The sequence below is a fragment of the Micropterus salmoides genome, unplaced genomic scaffold, assembly GCF_014851395.1.
Source record: "Micropterus salmoides isolate LMB-PRFRI ecotype aquatic unplaced genomic scaffold, ASM1485139v1 Ms_hic_scaffold_19, whole genome shotgun sequence".
In the NCBI taxonomy this organism is placed as follows: domain Eukaryota; kingdom Metazoa; phylum Chordata; class Actinopteri; order Centrarchiformes; family Centrarchidae; genus Micropterus; species Micropterus salmoides.
The window spans coordinates 3,809,051-3,830,288 of record NW_024041039.1 but is presented as its reverse complement, the minus strand read 5'-3'; the positions used below and the strand labels follow the sequence as shown (position 1 = coordinate 3,830,288).

The 21,238-nt window shown below is 40.1% G+C and overlaps 1 protein-coding gene across 1 annotated transcript in view; it reads right to left on the bottom strand.

Moving 5' to 3' along the window:
• akap6 (A kinase (PRKA) anchor protein 6) overlaps window positions 1-21,238 on the bottom strand; it is a 235,522-nt gene that overhangs the window by 203,045 nt on the left and 11,239 nt on the right. Inside the window, exons 3-5 of the mRNA XM_038728683.1 lie at window positions 3,127-3,236; window positions 2,502-2,643; window positions 333-974 (exon numbers count right to left, since the gene is read on the bottom strand). Coding sequence (XP_038584611.1) covers window positions 333-974; window positions 2,502-2,643; window positions 3,127-3,236 — 894 coding nt within the window. The remainder of the gene's footprint in view (window positions 1-332; window positions 975-2,501; window positions 2,644-3,126; window positions 3,237-21,238) is intronic.

The following is a 21,238-nucleotide window of genomic DNA, read 5'->3' as shown; positions in this document are numbered from 1 at the left end:
ACTTCAGTGAACAACAAAAAAAAGGAATTTGCCTTACCGTTCCAATACTATTGGAGGGGACTGTAGCTTTCTAACCACCAAAAGTTTTACTTTCTTGAGAAATCTTTAGTCAAATGCAATCAGATTTTATGTGAACGAGATCCAAGTACCCACATCCAACATCATTGTGTCATTTGTACAACTATATTAAAAATAGTGGACAAAAAAATACACTTGTCTCTGTTTCAGCTAGCAAGTTGCACCCAGTTTGTGATTTAGTCTGATAAAAGTTTTGATTATCTTTAAAGGCCTCATCTACGTGGGGGAAAAAAGCAGAAAAGATAGGGACGAACCTGCAAACTCTCATAGGACTGTGAAACATTTTCTGGATAAACCGAGTCCAGATCCAACCAGAACTTTGAGCGGTCTGGAGGATCCATGAGAGAAGGGGTGCTCCGACTCAGTTCGGCCTGGAACTGGAGCCCCGAGAGCAGGCTAACCTTTCCCAGACCTCCCCTTGAGTCCTCCACTCTGGTTCCACCGTCTGAGAACAGTGCAGCTCTCTTGGGAAGTGACGGCTGTGTGGGCGACACTTCAGTGCTGTGGCTCACACCCTGCAGGGGGCGCTTTGCGCTATCACTGTGGTGAGGCATGCCACATTGCATTATGGGTAATATCGACGGAGAATGGTTGTGGTTTGTTGAGTCAGCGGGCGTGGAGAGTTCAGGTAAACTGTTATGGAGTTTGTGGTTTGAGAGGTGGGATGCTTCGCTCTCTTCGGCCCCTGGTTCAGGATTTGGGGCTTGGGCTTGATCAAGCTCCTGGGAGGGGTCCTCGCCGTCTGGCTGAGCTCCCCGGGCCTCGGGCTCGTCACTGGGGCTGTAGTCACTCAGCTCAAAGGCGGTGATACCACAGTCTAAAGAGAAGTAGTCCTGGCTGCAGCGAATAGTCAGCTGACCGCAATCGTCCACCTCCGTCAGAGCGTCCAGGCGAGTCTGGAGAGGAAGAATTAATCATGTTAACATCTAATGTGTTTCACACCCTGAGCAGGGGAAATGTAAAATCTAAATAAAACAAAAGTTACAACACAATATATGACAAAACGTTTTGTCTATTCTTTTCATATGAACATCCCAAACATTTGCTTCAAAAGTTGTATTGGATATTATTTACTGTGTTTAAAAAACATTTTTATGGCTTTTGCTTTTCAACATCACGTTCCTTCATGCCTGAAATTGAAGGGGAGACGCTACAGGTGAATAGGATAAAAACATCTGAAATGTTATGTATAAATATGCAAATGAGGCATTATCTAATGCTAACTTGGTGAATCTAAGAGAAATCTAGTCTGAAAGAAGACATGTTATGGAAGCAAAATAGCCCAAAATTAAAACAAAACTGGCCTTAATGGACAAAGAGCTCTGCCTTCATTTTAGAAACAGCAAAGTGCACCATCAAGTGACAAAAAAAGATTATTTTTGGATAAATACAGGACATGAAGCACTTTGTCAACTGTCAACTTCCAAAAAAGAGCAGCTTCAGTACAGACCGCTTTGGTGGTGTTCAGGAGTTCACTGTAGGGCTGGACAATAAAGCAATCACAATAATTATTGCGATATAATTTATTTCAATAGCAATATATTAATATTCTATTAATTAATTAATTACTATTTAAAATTTTTTGATTTTATTCACTTGAATAACACACGAATTAGGACTTACTTTTTTTATTAAGATGTTTATTTTATTGAGGACTGAAAAATTTGGGTTTTCTTAATTTTACTTGTGCATATTTGTTTTAGATTTTATCATAATTGTTTTGAATGTTCTACGTCAGATTTGCGAAGTGATCCACTGTTTGGCATCAAGTGTTGACCATAAAGACGAGTTTAAACCACAATTAACCATGAGGTTTCTTCAGCTTTCACTCAGGGGCAAAAATCAGCCTCTAAACACGAATGAAATAACAATTTGATACTGAAACAAATGGTGTTTTATTATCAGTGGCTTTTTGTGTTAAACAACACAATGTTCAAATTATCCGCACAAAAAATGCAGTTGAGGCAGCAAATCATGTTCAAGAAATAGTGCGTATTAGTGCTTATTGATTGCTGGTACCAGCTCAACTCGACTCGCTTTTGGTGCCCCATCCATTGCAGATGATGTCGTGTGTGTGTTCTCTCCACACTTTGCAATCATAATAATAAAAGGTATAAAGTACAGCGAGTATCGTTAGGGTTACTGTCCCTCAATCTCTGGCTAAACTGGTTAAAAATGTCGGTTTTCCTCAGGACAGCAGTAATAATGATGATGCAGTAAGTAGTGACGTTTCTCTCTGAACCAATCTGAGGTGTTTTCAAGTCACTTTTTAGTATCGCATCTGCTCGCTTGGAACCTCGTTGGAGGTGATAACAAAAAGCCTACCAATTACCAGATTTACCCAATGGAAAACCAAAAAAGGCGAGAAGAATCGAGGCGTGTTGAGCTGGTGCCATCCTGTGAAAGGTGTTTATGTGTTTTACCTGGTGCTGGTCCTCGCTGAAGGCCTGCAGTATGTCGGTCTGGCGAGTGTAGTTTCCGTTGGAGTCCTGCAGGCCCTGCAGCAGACGCTCCTTCAGGACCAGAACGGAGACTCTCAGCTGGTGCCACAGCAGCTGCACAGTCCTGAACCACATGAGACACCACCAGCTTTAAGTTACAGCTTGTCCCCGTAGTTATTTAATATGAATAATTCAATCAAACCGAAAAATGTAAAATTACAAGATTTAGATTTCGTAGCAGACAGATTTTTATCCCCCTTGGCTAATTCTTTACTTATAAGTGAGCGCACTAATTAAAAACTTGATCGGCATGCATTCACGGTCATATCCTTCTTCCTTCTTAGTGGGATAAACTGTTACTAACAAAGAGTATTAGAAGCTTTGGAAATCAACTAAATGTACAGTGAGTAACATTATCAGTGAAGGCAAGAAGATTCATTCACTCGTTCACAAGAAAACAGCAATAATAAACCCACAAGAAACAATTTAATAGTAACAAAACCCTTAAAAGTATCACAGAAGACTGAACCAGCCCTGGAATTAAAGTTAAGGTGCAACATGATAAACATTCAAAATGTAAAATTTGTGTTGTGTCGTGAGGACTCACCTGATGTCAACGATGATGTTGACAGAGTAGGACAGCAGTTTCAGGGAGAACTCTGTCTCCAACAGGGCATGAATCTGCTCCACATGGTCCGAGATGTCCTCACAGATGTCCTAAAGTCACACATCACAAATAAAAAAAAGATTAGCGATGTCACAATATAAAGTCTTAAGTAACCAAGCACACAGTTACAGCAGTGTGTATAACAGTATGAACCTATCAGAGTTGGCAGAGAACAAAAACATCAGCCAGAAAAGCAGAACTGTGACGTCATGGTTCCAGTTTTAACCGTGAGTCAGTTTCATGTGGGATCAGTTCCAGGTTTAAATGTAAAAACATGGAGAACGCCGTCTGCTTAACACAGTTATTACTGACTGATGCAACTGAACTAAAGTGAGAGGCTATCAAAAGTCACACAGACAGACAGACAGACAGACGGACTCCAGCAAGAAAGCACTGAGCAAAAATATGCTCTGTCACAAGTTCTACTTTTACTTTTAATGTTCAGTTGCTGTGAATTCAACTACATCAAGGTCATAGTCTGGTGTAATGGACTGCATTTTATGGAGAGATGTGCTGATTGTAAGAAGACACGTTACAAACACACAACAGACACACTGTCAGTGCATGAAACAAGATGCAGCGAGCTATATAGTTTATGTAGGTTTTTACTTTCGACTAGGGCTGACCCCAAATAGTTGAAGATTCGATGCTTCGATGGGCGGAGCCTGATTCGACTGGCAATCTCGCAGTCGAAGCTTCGCAGGGAAACAAGGATCATGCCATTTTGGCGATATGGGGGTGCTCAACGTCTGATTTTACATAGAACTACCAGTTTTCTACCAATAAGTTAATATACAGCCTGTTACAATAGACATTTCAACATTTAATGCTGTAAATAAACATGTAAAAAAGAATAAAACTTTCAATAAATGTTTTTAAAGTGCGTGAATAAATCCAGTCAGCCCTTCTTTGGACAGTAACAGGCTAGCTGTTTCCCCCTGCTTCCAGTCTTTATGCTAAGCTAGGCTAACCACGTCCTCACTGCAGCGCCATACTTACATTCCAAAAAGTATTTTGTTAAACTATAATGTTGAACTATTCCTAATTAAAACTTGTCTTTGCTGGAATGTGCTTTCAGTTCGTCACATAAACTTTAAATGTAGCATAACATCAAACTAAAAATTGGCTCCTGAACTATCACCCCAGCCTGGGTGCTGAGAAACGTGGCTGTCATGACTGATGATCAACTGCTGTATTTCGGTCGTGCCGCTTTGCTCTATACAACATTAAAAAAACTCAGTATGCCCCTGCATACTAGTATTATTGCTCCTTGTAGATCTCTTACTTTACTGATGCTTGTATGTTGTTCCTGAAATGTAAGCGGCTTTAAATAAAAGCGTCTGTCAAATGAGTAAATGTAAATGTAAACAGCTTCTCTCATGAGGGTCAAAAATGGGAAAATTGCTTTACATATATTGTCATCACTCACTAATCAACAGCACCACATTTAGTTTGGGTCAACCTGCACTACATCATGTTCTGAGTATTATCATGCTGTCTTTGTAGCACCTTTTCATATCAAACCTGAATAAGGTTTTTACATTAGTGCATGCCTACAAAAAAGAACAGAAAACATAACTGCAGAGCCAGTGAAAATAAAGTGCAGCATAAATATGAAAATGGAATTAAAAGCGGGCCTTTAATTAAACATTATTATGTCACTCACATGTTACCGCTCTGCTGATTAACTAAACGAATCCAGACTAAAATTAGATGACCTTTTAAAAAGTAGGTGACCTGGCTTCGAACCCTCAGCAGATACTTTACATCCACCTCTGAGTCACCCTGCTGCTCCATGGTGACCCGCCCGAACAACACAACACCGCCCGGCATGCGAATATGTAGGTCACACACGCTGCCAGCTTGGCTCATGCTAGCTTGGCAAACAGCGTGACCTGCTGAGCACTGTTCCAAAATAAATTTGTCGCTACTGTAAGCGGCGCTGGAACATTGTGCCTGCATGTAGTCGATGTAGGCAGATAAATGCTCAGACATGTAGCCGACTGCAGAGCACACAGAGCTTTTCATGTCACCTGTATGAGTGCAGTGTTTAGCACACAGGCGTCACTCTGAGTCAGACCGTACGTGGCCGAGTGTCGACACACTCGGCTGTGTTCTGGCTCCCGATGATCAAATGTGAGTCGACTCTGGCCCAATGTGTGTCTGACAGATTTAGCTAAGAGTTTGGGGGTGCAGACGGGCTGATTTGGGCAGCTCTGGTCAGCAGCACATGGGCCAGCTTCATTCATCATGAGGCTGTCATGAGTCTGAAGAACAAGAGTGCTGTAATTAGGACGACGCTCAGCCTAAACATTTTAGCTGCCTATGAAGTGTATTTGCAAAATCAATTGTTCGAATCGAAGCGAGGATATTTGTTGCATGTCATCACCATCTCCTTCATTTTTATCTAATAAAGGCATAAAGTGCCCAAAAGGCGCTCCACTAATCAATATTTTTATTTTAAAAATGGACTCTTTCAAAGTTAAATCCTTCACTTTGGTAAGGTTATATCTACGACCACATTGGAGCAACCTGAACTCACTGAACAAGGTCGTCAGCGAGGACTGACTGGACTTTCTTTCCTGATTCTGACTTTGTATATTTGGTAGAGGTCTTTCAGATTCAAGCCTGCAATTTTACTGCACAGACTAAGAATTCCTTCAGGCTTTTTTCTGTTCCTTTGACAGTGAACGTAACCAGCAGGTACAGGAGAAGGTTAGAACAGACTCAATAAAATAAGAATAAAACATTTTCACAAAAGTGGTGTCGACGTTAAAACCTCAGCTTTCAATAACAATATATACACACACACACACGCTGGTGGGGCTTTGCACAAAGAACATTAGTATTTGGTTCAAATGTTAACTTGTTATCAATAATAGTTCAACAACTTAAATATCCTGGCCAAATACATTACATGTTTGCTCGACCTCGACTTTTTGAAAAAAGAAAGTGAAGCTACTGTATAAAATAAAAATGCAAAAGCACGCAACTATAATGAATTCTTTTCATCTGACCACTGCAACGGCTGCAAGAGTAGACACTAATGTAACTCCTTCTGATCCCGTGTCTGTTTAATTTAAGCAAATATGCTGAGAAAACAAGACAATAGTTTATAGTGGCTTCTTTCTTAATCTCAAGTGTCAAGACAACACAACCAAACTCTGGTGCTTGGACTTGGACAAGAATCCTTCTCACTGGTAGATGTGGCGGCCATGTTGCTGAATTTGCGTAGCTCATCACGTCTTTCTCAATTAGGATGTTTGAAGTAAAGTGTGTGTTTTAAGCAACGCTTTTATCTCACAACCAAACCCACTGCCTCATCAAAAAACGCCCCGTCGGGAGATCTCCAACGGCCCCAAGAGGAAGGAGTGCAGTTAGAAGAGTTCACACACAGACACACACAGTGAAAAGTTAAACATTCTTAACATACAAATCTCCAAAACATACACATATCCTCAATCCACACAAAAAGTACTTTTACTCACAGTAGAATTCACACACACACACACATCTCATGGACATAATGCCTTCCCTAGCCCCATCACAACTACATGCCTAACCTTAACCCTCTAAAAGCAGACGGGTTGGTGTATAATCAGGTTCAAGTCCCTACTGGGATATGAAAACATGAAAGAGAGACACACACTCAGTTTCATCATCTAAGTCCTGGCGTGTCATTCTAAAACAGTGGTAAAAAAAAATGTCACCGGTCGCTTTCAGATGCTTCAATAATTCACAAACAGCTTTAATATGCTAACACACACACACACACACACACACAGCGCTCAACAGAGGAGCCGTCTGATGGAATTAACACCAAGTCTGTCGTTTCCATCTGAAGTCATTTGTTAGAAGATCTTCAGTCCAGTCAAGCTGCTGGGAGCTAATGAGACCCTGCCGTCTGTGTGTACGTGCATAACATCAGGGTAATTTCTTTCTGAAGCGAGGGACCTGATATTTTTGCAGTAAATGTTGGGGGTTTTTTCAGTTTAGCATTCATTTGAGAATTTGGAAATAAATAATCACCTTATGAACAACAACAAAAAAAACATTAACACCAACATACAGCATAACGGCGTCACAATATAAAGTTAAATATACAGTGACGGAACATTTTATCCACGTTTGTCACAGCAGCCAATGAGCCGGCAGTTCTGACCAATGAAACAGCAGGAGGCCAGTCTGGCAGCTTTGTGCACCAGGACTGAGACTGAAGACAGTGGAGAAGTGGAATGTGTTGCAGAGGCGGTTTGAGATCTTCCTAGTTTGGAATTTTTATACTTTTTTGGGCTCAGACTAAGCCTGGGTCATATATGGAATTAATTCACTTAATCCAAATGTTTGTTTTTGCACAATGTGTAAAATGTCTCAATTGCGAAAATCAAGTTATTACAACATGCACAAAAAGTTACGTTCAGTCAAAAAGTAGTGTAGATGATCGCTGGCTCCTGCAAAAGTGTGTTGTGATTTGCTACACTACATGACTTCAGGTGGCTAGGTCAGCTGGATCTCATACTGAATCTAATGTAGGGGACCCAGATGTCTCGGTTTGTCTTGGATTGTCCCAGTTTCAGGCTGGGCGTCCAGAGCCCCGACAAATATCCGTAAAACACTTAAAATGTCCAGGTTTTACCACAACCCAGACAAAAACTAAGAACAGGATGGGAACTTCAGGGACATTTTCACTCTGGATTTGACTGACAGCTGATTAAGTCTGAAAGGCTGCTTTGCCCAGAGCATGTGTCTATATAAAACCTGGCATGTGTGTGTATGTGTAATTTACAGTAATACATTTATACACGCTCACTAACTCTGAATTTGTTTGCATGAAAGTACACATTTACAACACGATGTTCATTTACAAGAAACTCGTATTTAGAATCACACACTTCTATAACACACACACTCGTACCCCAGTCACGTAGACTCAAGACATGACCTGTCAATCACAGAGTCCATACATCCAGCAGGGTTTCTAATTGCATAAAATCAATCTGAAGCAAGTCGACTCGGGCTTCAGCTCCAATCCCAGCTCACCCTCATCACCGCCGACATCAAGGGCTTCACAGAGGCCACGTTCAAACCGCCCGCGACAGCTCGGCCTCATCCGCACCCATTCGATCTAATAACCTTCAACTCCTCCACTACAGCCCATCAGCGCAGCGCGTTTTACCTTGGAGATCAAATACTCTGTGCTCCTTCTCCCCCCTGGAGTATTCAAATTAAGCGGCTTCAAAGACGACCGAGACCCGCTGCTGCGATACAAAGACTTGTTACAGTAATTTTTTCAAAGTGGTAGCTTCTGCAAAAAGATTCCAAACTTGGCCGTCTGAGGTTGCGTTCACAGCCGGCGTGTTCTGAGTGGGTCATTTGAAAACCCTGCGGTGGTTTCTCTGCCGCTGGACATTCACACATACAGATACAAAGCAGTAGGCAGTGTCCGGCGTCAGATGAAGCTGTAGCTCTGTGGGTGTGTTCTGCAAAGATGGTGCAAACCTAACTAAAAGAAAGAAACCAAAAAGGCTAAAACACACTACTTGCACGTCGAACATTTCAAGGTTTACTGTACATACCGCTTTCCTGTGTATTCTGCCTTTTATTGCAAACACTACTTAAACAAACTATATTTTAACTTTCTAACAACCAATAAAAACTCAACTACTGAGCACAAGTATGTTAGCAGACAGGGTCACATGTATTTGTACATTTATTTATGTCAACTGTATGTTTGTCTACATGTAGCACCTTATCACCAAAGCAAATTCCTTGTACGTGTAATATACTACTCGGCAATAAAGCTCTTTCTGATTCTGATGTTTGCAGGCTGACAGATGCAGAACGTAGGCTTAGAAAGTATTTCACTCTGTGTTCCTATTGATATAAATTCCACAGAAAACATACTGTACATTAAGATGGGATGGTCTTACAAGTGGAGAAATAATTAGTTTCAGTCAATTTAGTCTTGTTTTCAAAGTTTAAGGGCAGAAAAAAAGATTTTCAATATTGTCAAAATATAATGATTTTACCTTTTTAAACTGTTGAACCACAGAATGGTTCATATTCTGGTAAAATAAGTGGCAAATTATCATCAGGAAGGAGGAGCTGGTGTTCCTGTCTCTTGTTCTTCAGTTATTTACAACCATTATATTTGCTAAAATCATCTGGACTTCTGTGACACTCCTTTGAAAAGAATTAATTATTAATAATTAACTATTGTTCTATGAAAAAACACCACAACCTTTGCATGGTGGAACTTTCTGAATACAAAGCTATTGGAAGCCAAACTGCAGAAGCAAAACACTCTCAAAGCTCTGTTTCTTTGTGACTTCAGCATCGTAAAAATTCTGATTTCTCTAACCCAATAGGAAAATCACTTGTTTTAAACATTTTTAAATCCTTCTAAAAATCTCCATGTGCGCTGTCCCTCCTGTTTCCCATTGATTAACGATCAACGCCACAGTCTAATTTGCTCCGCCATTGTCTCAAAATGAACCAAAAATATTTTTACACATCTCATAACAACCTTTCAGACCTCTAACATTGTGTTTTGTGTGCGCTGCTGTGAGCTCGCATGCTCACACACTTTGGCATCAGACTCGAGACAACCACTACGGTTGTCTCAGGTAACTACGGTAACGTTAACGGTCTGTTTCTGTCACTCGTTTTTAAGCTAGTGCGAGGATACACGTGACAGCACCCGGTTTTCAAAATAAGGTGTCTATACAGCATGGAAATAAGATTAATTGGATTATATTCACAGAAAGTATAAAACAACAATAAAATAGGGAAATTGCTTATTTTCTATTCTTTATTTTGGGTTGCTGGAAAAACATTAAATAAATTTGTTGACCCTTGTTGCTGTCTCGTCACCATTTATAGCTATAAAATGGTTTATGATGAAATAGTTTACTAGAGCACAACATTACAAGAGTGCGAAGTTATTCATAGATAACCTCTTAATTTTGCACCAAATTAATGCATTTAACTTTAAATGTACAAAACTTTCTTCTTGGGGGGGGGGGGGGGTGCGCATGCCCCTGGACCCCCCGAGAGGGTCCGAGATCCACCCACCACGGTCTCCTGTGGGAAACCCTGGTTCATATTGGATTGAAGTTAAACTGCAGCACCAAAACACTGTCAACTTTTCATCTAATTTCTAACAAAATCAATTCTGTGACAGCTTGAAAAACCACTTCAAATTTAACCAAAAATTAATGCTAAACCAAACTTTGTTTATGCAGCACGGTAATCAACCACACTTTTTATTTTTATGGTATTTATTTAGGCGAGAGTGAATTCTAACACAGCTCAGAGGAAGAAAAAATATATAGTGTTCTTACCTTTTCACACCGTTTGAAAGTCTTTTTTTCAGATCTAGAGTCTATGAATCTGAATCCTTGCTGTTCGACAATGTTTCTCAAATGGAAAAGCAATAAAAAAAAAAAGTCAGATAGTTAAAGTTTGTCTGCGCTTGAAGCAGCGTGTGGTTTGTCTGTCCAAAGCTCCAAACACACTGCTGCTCCCATGTGGGAAATGGTGACCGCCTGACACACCAGCAGAGTGTGTGTGTGTGTGTGTGTGTGTGTGTGTGTGTGTGTGTGTGTGTGTGTGCGGTGACCTGCTTCTTGGTCGGGGTGTTGGGGAGAGGAGGGGTGACAACAGTTGGGGAGGTTATTTTAGGACCAACCTCACCAACCCCACTTCAACACACAAATACTGTAGCTGTGACTCTGGGTCATTCTCGCCACTTAAAACAGACACACCCACCACACGCCGTCGCCCTTCCCCTCCGTCTCGCTCCCTCTAAAACACACACACACACATTCATGGACTGTTATGCACACATTTTACACACACACACGTGTTGAACAGACACACAGCTGCATTTGAAAACTATTTTTTTCTTTCCATCAACCCTAAAACTGAATTATGCAACGATAACTTTCTAAAGATGCAGCCTCGGACTGTTAACCACCAGTCCAGCAGTACGACGCCCCTTTCAGCCACGCAGCGTTAATATCGTCAAAATCGTTCAAGTCAATTTTACACAAAAGTCCCTGCTGCAATCTCACAAGGTCAGACCTGATAACATTTCTATATCACATTCAACACGGGGCAGGTCTGAACTGAACGGCGTCTGATGAATTAAGGCAACGTCCACACTAATAATACATATTTATTTTAAAAATCACATTTAAAAGCGAAAAACGATCCGTCTACTCTGCGGCTGGTAGCTTGGTTGCAGAAATACTACAAACCAACAACAGCAATGGTGAAAAGTAAGACCAGAGATCTGATTTCGACGAGAACTGAAAGCCAAAAAAACTGCATTTTAAAAGTCTCGGGAATAAAACGCAGTCCGGGTCAGCAGTGGGGCTGCAACTTATTTTCATAATGGATTAATTTGTCAATAACTGTTGGAAACAATTGGAAAAATGACTCATGAGAATGATTAATCGACGATCAAAATAGTTGGCAATTAATTTAATAGTTGATAACTAATTGATTAATCGACTAATTGCTGCAGCTCTACTCAGCAGCATTTTCAAAAGTCTCCGTTTAATGGGTTTGAAAATGCTGAGTAGCAAAGGTTACCAGTGTGGATGTAGCTCAAATGTTTGTCTTGTGCCACCTTCCAACATCAGTTTAATAAATCCATCCATCCATCGTCAACCGCTTATCCTGCGTACAGGGTTGCGGGGGGCTGGAGCCAATCCCAGCTGACATCCGGCGAAAGGCGGGGTACACCCTGGACAGGTCGCCAGTCCATCGCAGGACTGTAATAAATTCATTATCGAAATGATCTCCTCTTAGGCTCACAGAAATCAGAAATTGTTGAGATCAGTCTAGATAAACCACTTTCCCCTCGTCTGCCTCTTCAAAAGAAACTCAAATAACCACAGAAATCCTCTGACCAGCACTCTGGTCTTCACTTTCTTCATACCACGTGTGTGCATGAATAAATGAACGCCCAGAGAAAAGGCTTTCCATACAGCAGATGAGCAAACATTAATTGAACTTAACGCTTATGTACGACGGTGTTTCTGTGAAAGTCCTGTCGTGTCTGAATGAAGCTGTAAGGAACATTAATGTTAAACACACAAAGCCATCGCTTTGACAGACAGACGAAGTCAGCAATGTTTTGTGTTCAATGTCTGAAAAGGACTTAAAACAGGGATTAGATAGCGGTTTGGTACTGGTGAAGTGCATCAGTGTGAACAGGGCCTCTCTAATGCCTGTAAGAAACACATGCAACACTTAATGTTTACTCATGAGGAAGGTGTGATGACCTTATGTGTGATGTATGGACATCACACATAAGGCTTTGCTCTAACTTTAATCCAAACAACATGTCCTCGCTGTCAACATCTTGTATCTGCTTTTTCCTTTCACACACACACACATTCTTGTCTGCAGTGCAACAGCTGCCAACTGTGACAGCAGTGAGGAGGGGAAAGGACAGAGAGAAGCTCAAGAAGTGAAGGTTAAAGCTATTTCCTGGAAAGAAAACGTGTTTCATCATTAAAATAATAATAAATGTCCAACTGAGTCAAAGCCTGAAAACTCTTTTTCATTTAAAAGGGACCTATTTTTCTGCATTTCCAGCCCTATTTTGTAGTTCTGTGACTCCTCTATGGTAGCTTTGCATGATTCAGTAGTAGTAGAGCTGCACGATTTGAAGAAAAAGTCATGTTGCGATTATTGTGGACAATATTGTGATTCGATTATAATGGAACAAATGGTACTATGAGTCTACTTGCTTAATTATCAAGGAATGCGTGAAATACTGACATTTTGAAATGTGTATTTCTCAACTTGAACAAAGTTAAACAATAAACAATATTTACAACAATAACTTTAGTAAAACAGAACAAAGGGAGCGTGTTGCTCTACGGAGGAGGCGGCTAGAAGCAGCAAATATTGGCACACTGGCACCGGCTCAATTTACATAATGTACATAGAGTCTATTATATAAAGAGTACAATGTTTAGTTAATAGTATACTATTTCATATAATAGTATACTTTTTACCACTTGTTGAGTATTAAATCTGTTTCATTTTTGTGGGTTGTTTTTTAAAATTTAATCCTTGTTTCATTTATTAATGCTAAGTACTAACTTGTCAATAATCATATTGTTCAACTTTTTTTAATGTCCCGCCCCATCCAGGCTGTGATTGGTCGGTTGACGAAAAGTGACTGACAAGCACGTCAGCTCTGTGAAAAGCTGAAATGCACAGTGTTAAAACGTTAAATGGCCAGCGAGCCAAACTCAAACCTTGCTTATCTTCTCCATGTTTTCTTCTGTCTTACCGCTTCAGCTGCTGCCGACGTCTCTCCGTCTCTGTCACAGAGCGACCGGCAACGAGACGGTTCAGTCCAGACGCAGGACCGCACACTTGCCATTTACACTAAATGACTTCAGACTCAATCTTTGTGATTTTTGTGACATTGATATTTATGATTTGAAATTGGGGAGCCTCAGATCCAGTCGGCGACATTAAGAAGTCTGTTTGGGTCAATAATCGGTTCCGCCCCAGCGACTGTCGTGTCTTCAGCGTAAGTCTCAGATAAGTTAGAGGAAGTCCTGCTGATTATTTCAGCCTTCTTGCTATATTTTACGTTAACAAATGTTAAACAAATATCTGTAGGTTATAATGTTATTATACTGTGCGTGTTGTGAGCTAAGAATTGTGTTTACACCTACCTAAGATCTGAACACTGGCTGCCTTTGGGACAACGTGTCCAGATATAGATGGTATTTTAATACCAGGTGTAAATGGGGTGTTTGAGTCTCACGTCTGATGATTTCTGTCTTCAAAAGGAAAGTCCAGGCCAGCTGTCTTAAATGAAAAGTGTCAGATGTATTTTTCATTGTTCTGAAATATTACGTAGATCAAACATTTTGCTTTCAAGTCCAAGTTTCCAGCTTGATACTAATAAATCCACTAATGTTTAACACCTGTCCTTCCTGCAAAACTGAGGTTTTGTAAACGCATAGCTTCCCACTCTCCTTGCCTCCTCCTGCCTTCCTTCCTTCCTGCCCCACACCCCTCCTTTACATTAATATCTGTGCCTCTATGTTGAGTGCTGTTCCCAGAATTCCTAGCGTAGCAGCGACAGTTACATCAGGAGACAGAAATATCATGACAGCTGGGAGAGGCTGGACTGTTTTTAAAGAAAGCTCTATGTGTCTGAACCAGGGACAAGTAAGATCACCTTTAGCTGCACGCTGGAGTGCATGATCTTAACATCAACAATTTGTAATAACTTTAAATTGTGATTTACATGGTCAGATTTGGAGGGAAATCAGCTGGATTGCCTTGTTGCACAAATCAGAAAGAGGGCACTGTTCATTCAGATTAAACAGACCTGGGGCATCATGCACAAACAAGTTGTGAATATTTCACCGCAAAGGTCTGGATTTCTAGAAAAATTAGATGCAGAATGCACAAAAAGTTTTTCAGACACGGGGATTATTGATGCGAAATAAAGCTCAGTCCTCGGATGAAAAAACAGATCAAATACCACATCATCATATATACCATCATAGTTTGATCATTTTTGTGAGGAGAATCATTATAGGTGTGATGATGCCTCTCACACTTTTAATTCCACTTCATAATGCACATTTATTTTGTGCTAGTGAGCCATAACAATTTCACAAGCACCTTTAAAAGATAAAAGCCGACTCAAATCAAGTTCCGCTCAATATTTCATCAGCGCCGTCTCACCGTCACATTATCTGGAGCGCAGAGGAGAGGCCCGGACTGCGTGGAGCGCGGCAGCTGTTGAAATGTCAATGGGTGATGTTAGGATGCGCTTCCACCACAAACTACATAAATGTAGACATCTGAGTTTATCTGAGCTGATAAATTCACCCCTTGAAGAAAGCTGACTCATATGTCAGGAGGAGTATGTAATGTAAAGTAAAACATGCCCTCGTTTGGTATCAACTGATTTCAGTTTCAGTTTGTTTGTTTAAAACAAAAGTGAGTAAGAGCAATGACAACATGCAGGCAGTAAGAGAGCTGAATGTTGCACCACGAGTCTGCCTTGCTGCCAGTTTGTCCCTGAAGCCAAAAAAATCTCCTGAGAGGATAAAATCTTATTTTCTACAAATAAAAATGAGCAAAATTAAGTAAAATCTTTTTTCAGTCCCTTTTCCTCAATAAATATCTTGATAGAAAATCAAGTGTTAATTTGTTTGTGATTCAAATGAATTAAATCAAACATTTATTGAACATTTGTTATGTTGTTATTGAGGAAAATTATATCAAAATAAATATCATTATTGTTATTGTTTTACTGTCAATCAGTTTCACAATTAATCGATTAGTTGTTTGGTCTATAAAATGTCAGAAAATGGGAAATTTCCTGAAATCCAAGATGACGTCTGCAAATGCCCTGTTTTGTCCACAAACTACAGATATTCAGTTTACTGACGTAGAAGAGTAAAGAAACCAGAAACTATTCACATTTGAGAAGCTGAAATCAGAGAATTTGGACATTTTTTTCTAAGAAAAATACTCATGAGAGTGATTAATCTATTATCAAAATAGTTGGCTATTACGTTTTTTCCTCAATTGCTTAAACACTTTAACCAGACTTTTTAACTAAACATTTTCAAAAAGTTCACCCATCTCTCCAAACTACATACAAATCCCTTAAATTCTCATTTAGAAAACACGAACATTCAACATTGTTCACTAAAGTCAGCACAGGGTGAGCTCAATTAGCACACAGCTACCCAGGTGGAAACACAAAGAGTCATGATTGAAAACAAACTGATCAGAACCTTCAATAGACAGATAAATAAAAAGGACCAGATCATTCAGCTTTGGAACAGTGGATCAAGAGAGATGTGAAGGAAGAGGTCGAGGACACCGGGGAGGAGGAGAAACTCTGGCCTGTTCCACACCAAAGATAGGATGCTGGAGCAGAACAAGTTGTTTTTGGCGTGTTGATTTTACAGCACACTAAGGAATAAAAATGTTTCTGAATTTGTTGTTTCTTTTGTTGTGTTCATCATGTGAAAAGGTTTCTGAGGGGGAAAACCACAAGCAACATTACTAATAACTAGGGCTGACCCCGAATAGTCGAAGATTCAATGCTTTCGATGCCTGATTCGACTGTCAATCTCACAGTCGAAGCTTCGCAGCGAAACGAGGATCGTGCAATTTTGGCGAGATGGGGCTGCTCAACGTCTGATTTTACATAGAACTACCAGTTTTCTCCCAATAAGTTAATATACGGCCTGTTACAATACACATTTCAACGTTTAATGCTGTAAATAAACATGTAAAAAGAATAAAACTTTCAATAAATGTTTTTAAAGTGCGCATGTAATCGCTGTTTTAATTTTATAAGCCTAACCAGGGACAGGGGTTGCAAATTAGTCATGGCTAGAAACCTGTATGCATGGCATCTACTTTGTATTCTTTATAAAGCAGTGTTCTATGCATTTGTCCCTGTCAAATAAACATTAAATAAATTAATAAATGTGTAGGCGTAGCGTATATGTGTGCAGCGGCAGAAGAGGAACACCTGTTGAAGAGACTGAGCTTCAGCTTCACTGGTGTTGTGCCGAGTTGTTCGCACCTCGCGGGACTTTTGGATAATTTATCACCGTTGATGAACCACACAAAGAAAACTTTATCATTTTTAAACAGTTGGTTACTCAAAATAGACCCGCGAGGAACCGCACATGCAATAGTCGGCAGCACGGGATGCACGCAAAACTCTGCACAAGACCGGTGTTATGCCAAGTTTTGCATGCCAGCCGAGAACTGCATGCACTTCCAAAAAATGCTTTTAAACGCTATAATATTGTTTGTGGGGTACATCAATGGTCATAAATGCTTCTTAAGAATATATTTTATGAACATTTAAGAGTCGTTAATATTTTATTATACTAAGTAGAAGTAGCAGTCCTGATTATTCAGCAAAAATATGTGGTGATAACCGGGTTTGATCAGTGTTCACAGCAAAGTGTCTGAAAAGGACGCATGTTGGAGGCTACCTGCCGAGATTTGCATCCACCTCTTTTTCTCAGCATGAATTAGCGTTACCTACTAATAACCAGTTCTTGTAGTATTGTTTTGAATTTACCTCACCAGTGCGTAAGACTGTGTTGTAGTGTGTGTGTGTTTTTGAGGGTTTATGTATCATGTCTGAGGGCAAAGTTTGTCTTTCAGCAAGACTGAATGGTTTGAGTGAGAAGTTACGGATTTGTGTTTAGAGTTTTGAGAAAAAGAGGCATAATTTCAAGAATTGTGTTTAAGCAATCGAGAAAAACTGTAATTTAATCGACTAATAATTGCAGCTTTACAGGCGACACCAAGCAACAACATTAATGGATTAAATGGAGATTAGAATATGAACTAATAAAATGAAATACAGAACATGAATCTGTAACAATGACCTCCGCGTTTTATTTTATGTTATAGCTATGGTTTTTAATGAAAACCTTCAAAGACTGCTGCATCTGTGTCTACTGATGAACTTGTGAGTGAGTGTAAGAGTGCAGATGTACTGTTCACACCAGCAGCCTCTCCCTCTCTGAGCAGCCCAGGACATTCTCCATGCAGCTGTTACACAACGCCTGCAGCCGGATGCCAAGAATGGCTGAGAGGCTGGCATACCAACACACACACACACGGAGAGAGAGAGACAGTGGTTGCGTCACTATAATCATGTCCAACAGTCGCTCTGTAGCAAGGTCAGGTTATAGAAAAATGCCCTGCAGGCAAACGCATTATAAATATGACAGAGAGAAGGAAGAGAGAGCCACAGAGAGAGAGAGAGAGAGAGAGAGAGAGAGAGAAAAGAAAAGGAGGAGGAGGATAAAAGAAAGAAACAAAGCGAGAAAAGAGCGGGGAGGACGGGGCAGAGAGATCACCGGAGGCGTGAATCCAATTTCAAACAGCAGTCTGTGGCGATGTGTCCGCTTCCATTTCTCGCTCTGTCGCCGAGCCCGATGCCCGCCGACCGCCACGCCCGCAATTAAGTCAAATAAAGCTCGGGCCCACTTTGACCTGGATGCTGCGTGTCGAGGTAACGTCCAATCAGGCGCTCAGTGTGCAGCTACAAGCCGCAGCAGGGCGAATCTGACGGAGCTCATTCTCTGAACACAGACGCCGGCTGCTGATGATGCTAGAGATCTTACAAAACCAGCATTTAAAAACAAACTGTAACCATAAAAAAAAAATCTGCAGCTCGCAATCGTGCCACGCTGCTCATAGACAGGGACACAAGGATCAGGCCAGACTGGTCTCCGGCATTTAACAACAACATGAACCTTCATTTCACAACACAAAATAAAAACACAGTTCAACATTTTCAGACATCTGCTAACTTTCAGAGTGAGATACGAAGATGAATATCAATCTCATGTCTCGGTGTGTTCAGCACAGATGTAGAGACAGAAATGGTTAGCTTAGCTTAGCAGAAAGACAGCAAAGTTTAAATACACTCATACCAACACCTCTAAAGACACCAAAACAAAAACCAGACACTGTTTTTATATCATATTTCTGGCTTAAATAAATTAGATTCACGTTATTAGTTAGCTTTCTAAGTTCGACGACCTTTGACCGAGCCTGTCATCAGCCAGTATTTTCCATAGCCATGGTAAAGATATCTGGACACCAGTCTGTGCTGAAGAATGTTTGTGTTCATAAGGATATTGTGTATTCCTTTCTGTAATCCTTCAACTAGAGTATATTTTTACGTATGATAAACTTTACTTATAGAGCACAAAGTACAAAATGCTTCACAAGAGACACAGAGAGAAAGACGACCACAGTGAGGGTAAATAAAGTAAGAAATAACAATAAAACAAATACAAAATGCAGGAGAGAAGAAAGGAAAAGTAAAATAAAGAGGCAGCTAGATAAAATTAAGGATATGCGTTCCAGAGCCTCGGGGCCCTGACGGCAAAAGCTTTAGACTCAGGAAGAGACAGGAGCCCCTGCCCGAAGATCTCAAACTACGCACAGGCATATAAGGAATTAAAAGATCCATAAGATATAATCTAGAGCCAGGTCACAGAGAGCCTTAAAAGTAATCAATAAGAAACAAACAGGGAGTCATATGCTGTTCTAATGTGACATATTACACATACGTCTGTTAATCTACTGTTTATATGGAGTAACATAAAATAAAACATCTAAATAAAACACTGGTTCTTTAAAGACGGATTCCTGCACCTTCAGCCTTCACACTGTAACAGGAGGCTGAAACACTTTGTTGTAACTCAGAGGTTTCACCACTGGAGGGAGCTGTCAGCCAGGGAATTAGTTCATAGAGACGCTCACACACCGTCCACCTGCTCTGTTTAGGTTTAACTCTGTATTTTGGACAGTCAGGGTTTCAATAAGTGCAGCAGGTTAATGGATCGCAGCTCTCACCCTGATCACTAATCTAAACCTTTGACTGTTTTCCAACATGGAGATATTTAGTGTATATTTTGTATGTACTGTTTTTGCCAAATGTATTGTTTTTAATTGTGTTGTATTGTATTGTTCTGAATTGTTTGCCCAGGGACTACAGATGTTGTCCACGTCCCCCTGTTAAATAAACTAAAATACAAACAATTTGACAGGGACGGTGCATATTATTAACATTTCTGAGAATATGAGTTTGCTTATTTTTATATGTAGTTAATATTTGAAAGCAAGACATTAAGAATAAAAGCAGTGAAAATGTATGCAAGTACACACAGAACCTACAACAGAATCAACAATAGCACCGACATCCTGGTGAAGAGCAGATATTATGTACAGAGACTAAGATGCAGCTCTTACACTAAACATAATAATGACAAAGAAGACAAACATTTTCATTTCTAACCAACCAGGCTCTTAATGTTGTGGAGAAGGAGCGGTTCTTCTTCTTCGTCTGGTGAGAATCATTTATACAGTAAAACTAAAACACAGACGCTAAAAAATCTAAATGAAAAACAATGAAAAGTTAAACTATGTTACATGTAATAACATTTCAGAGTCTGTTGAAAGTGTCCTCTTGCTTTAAAAAGTGCAATAATGAAGTAAACAAAAGAGGGAACAGGATCCAAACATTAAATAAATTCATCAGTTGTCTTTACATATTAAACTTTTTGTCCTGACTGTTTTCGTCCTTCTGCAACATTTTTAACTGTAACAGCATCAGATTAAAGGGGAAATCTGAAATGACGGGTTGTTGTTGTTTGTTACGAAGCGTTATGCGATGTTTTGATTTGCTGTTTCACACAAAGCTGCTGCTCACTGACTGATTGTGACTGATCAGACTTCCTGCAGGCTGCAGCTCAGATCTGACGCCAACGCGACCTGACAGAGGTGTCAGAACACAAGCAGTGTGAACGAAAACATCAGGCGTCACATCTGTTTCTGCCTTCCAGCTCTGAGTGGACTGAAGCGTCTCCACAAACGTTCGTCCAGCTAATTGTCCTCTTTGTGTGTTGACGCTGCTCAATCTCAAAACATAACGGATAGATTTGATTACTGTCATGAGTTCATCAGCAAAGGCTGGATGGTGGATAAAGTTTCATGCCATTTTAATGAGCTAAATATCATAAACATATGTGATTTAATTAGTTTTTACAATTTAAGCTTCAGTGTTAATTCAGCCTCAAATAATTAAATAATTGATTTTTATATTTAAAAGTAAATCCAGGATTGGGTGGTGTTTATTCATTAAACAGATCTCTGTCTAAATGTGGTTATAAAGACTATTTGTAGCAATTATTTTTACTATTTGTGTGACTTCCCTCTTCATTTTCTTTCACTTTCTAGTAGTTGAAGCATATTCTGAGGCGTTGCCACCAGAGGGTGCATCAAGTTGCTAATTCAAGAACCTCTGAAAACCTTGTTAAAATCGCCTGTGCCAAGTTATTCTTTAATAAAGAGGTTTTTTTTTTGTGAAATTAAGTGACTCTGGTGCTAGCTCTGGAGAGGAATCAAGAAGCAGGACCATCAGCAGATGATAAATGCTTTATACAGTAGGACACATTCACACATAAGGACAACAGAATCAGAATGACATCAGCCA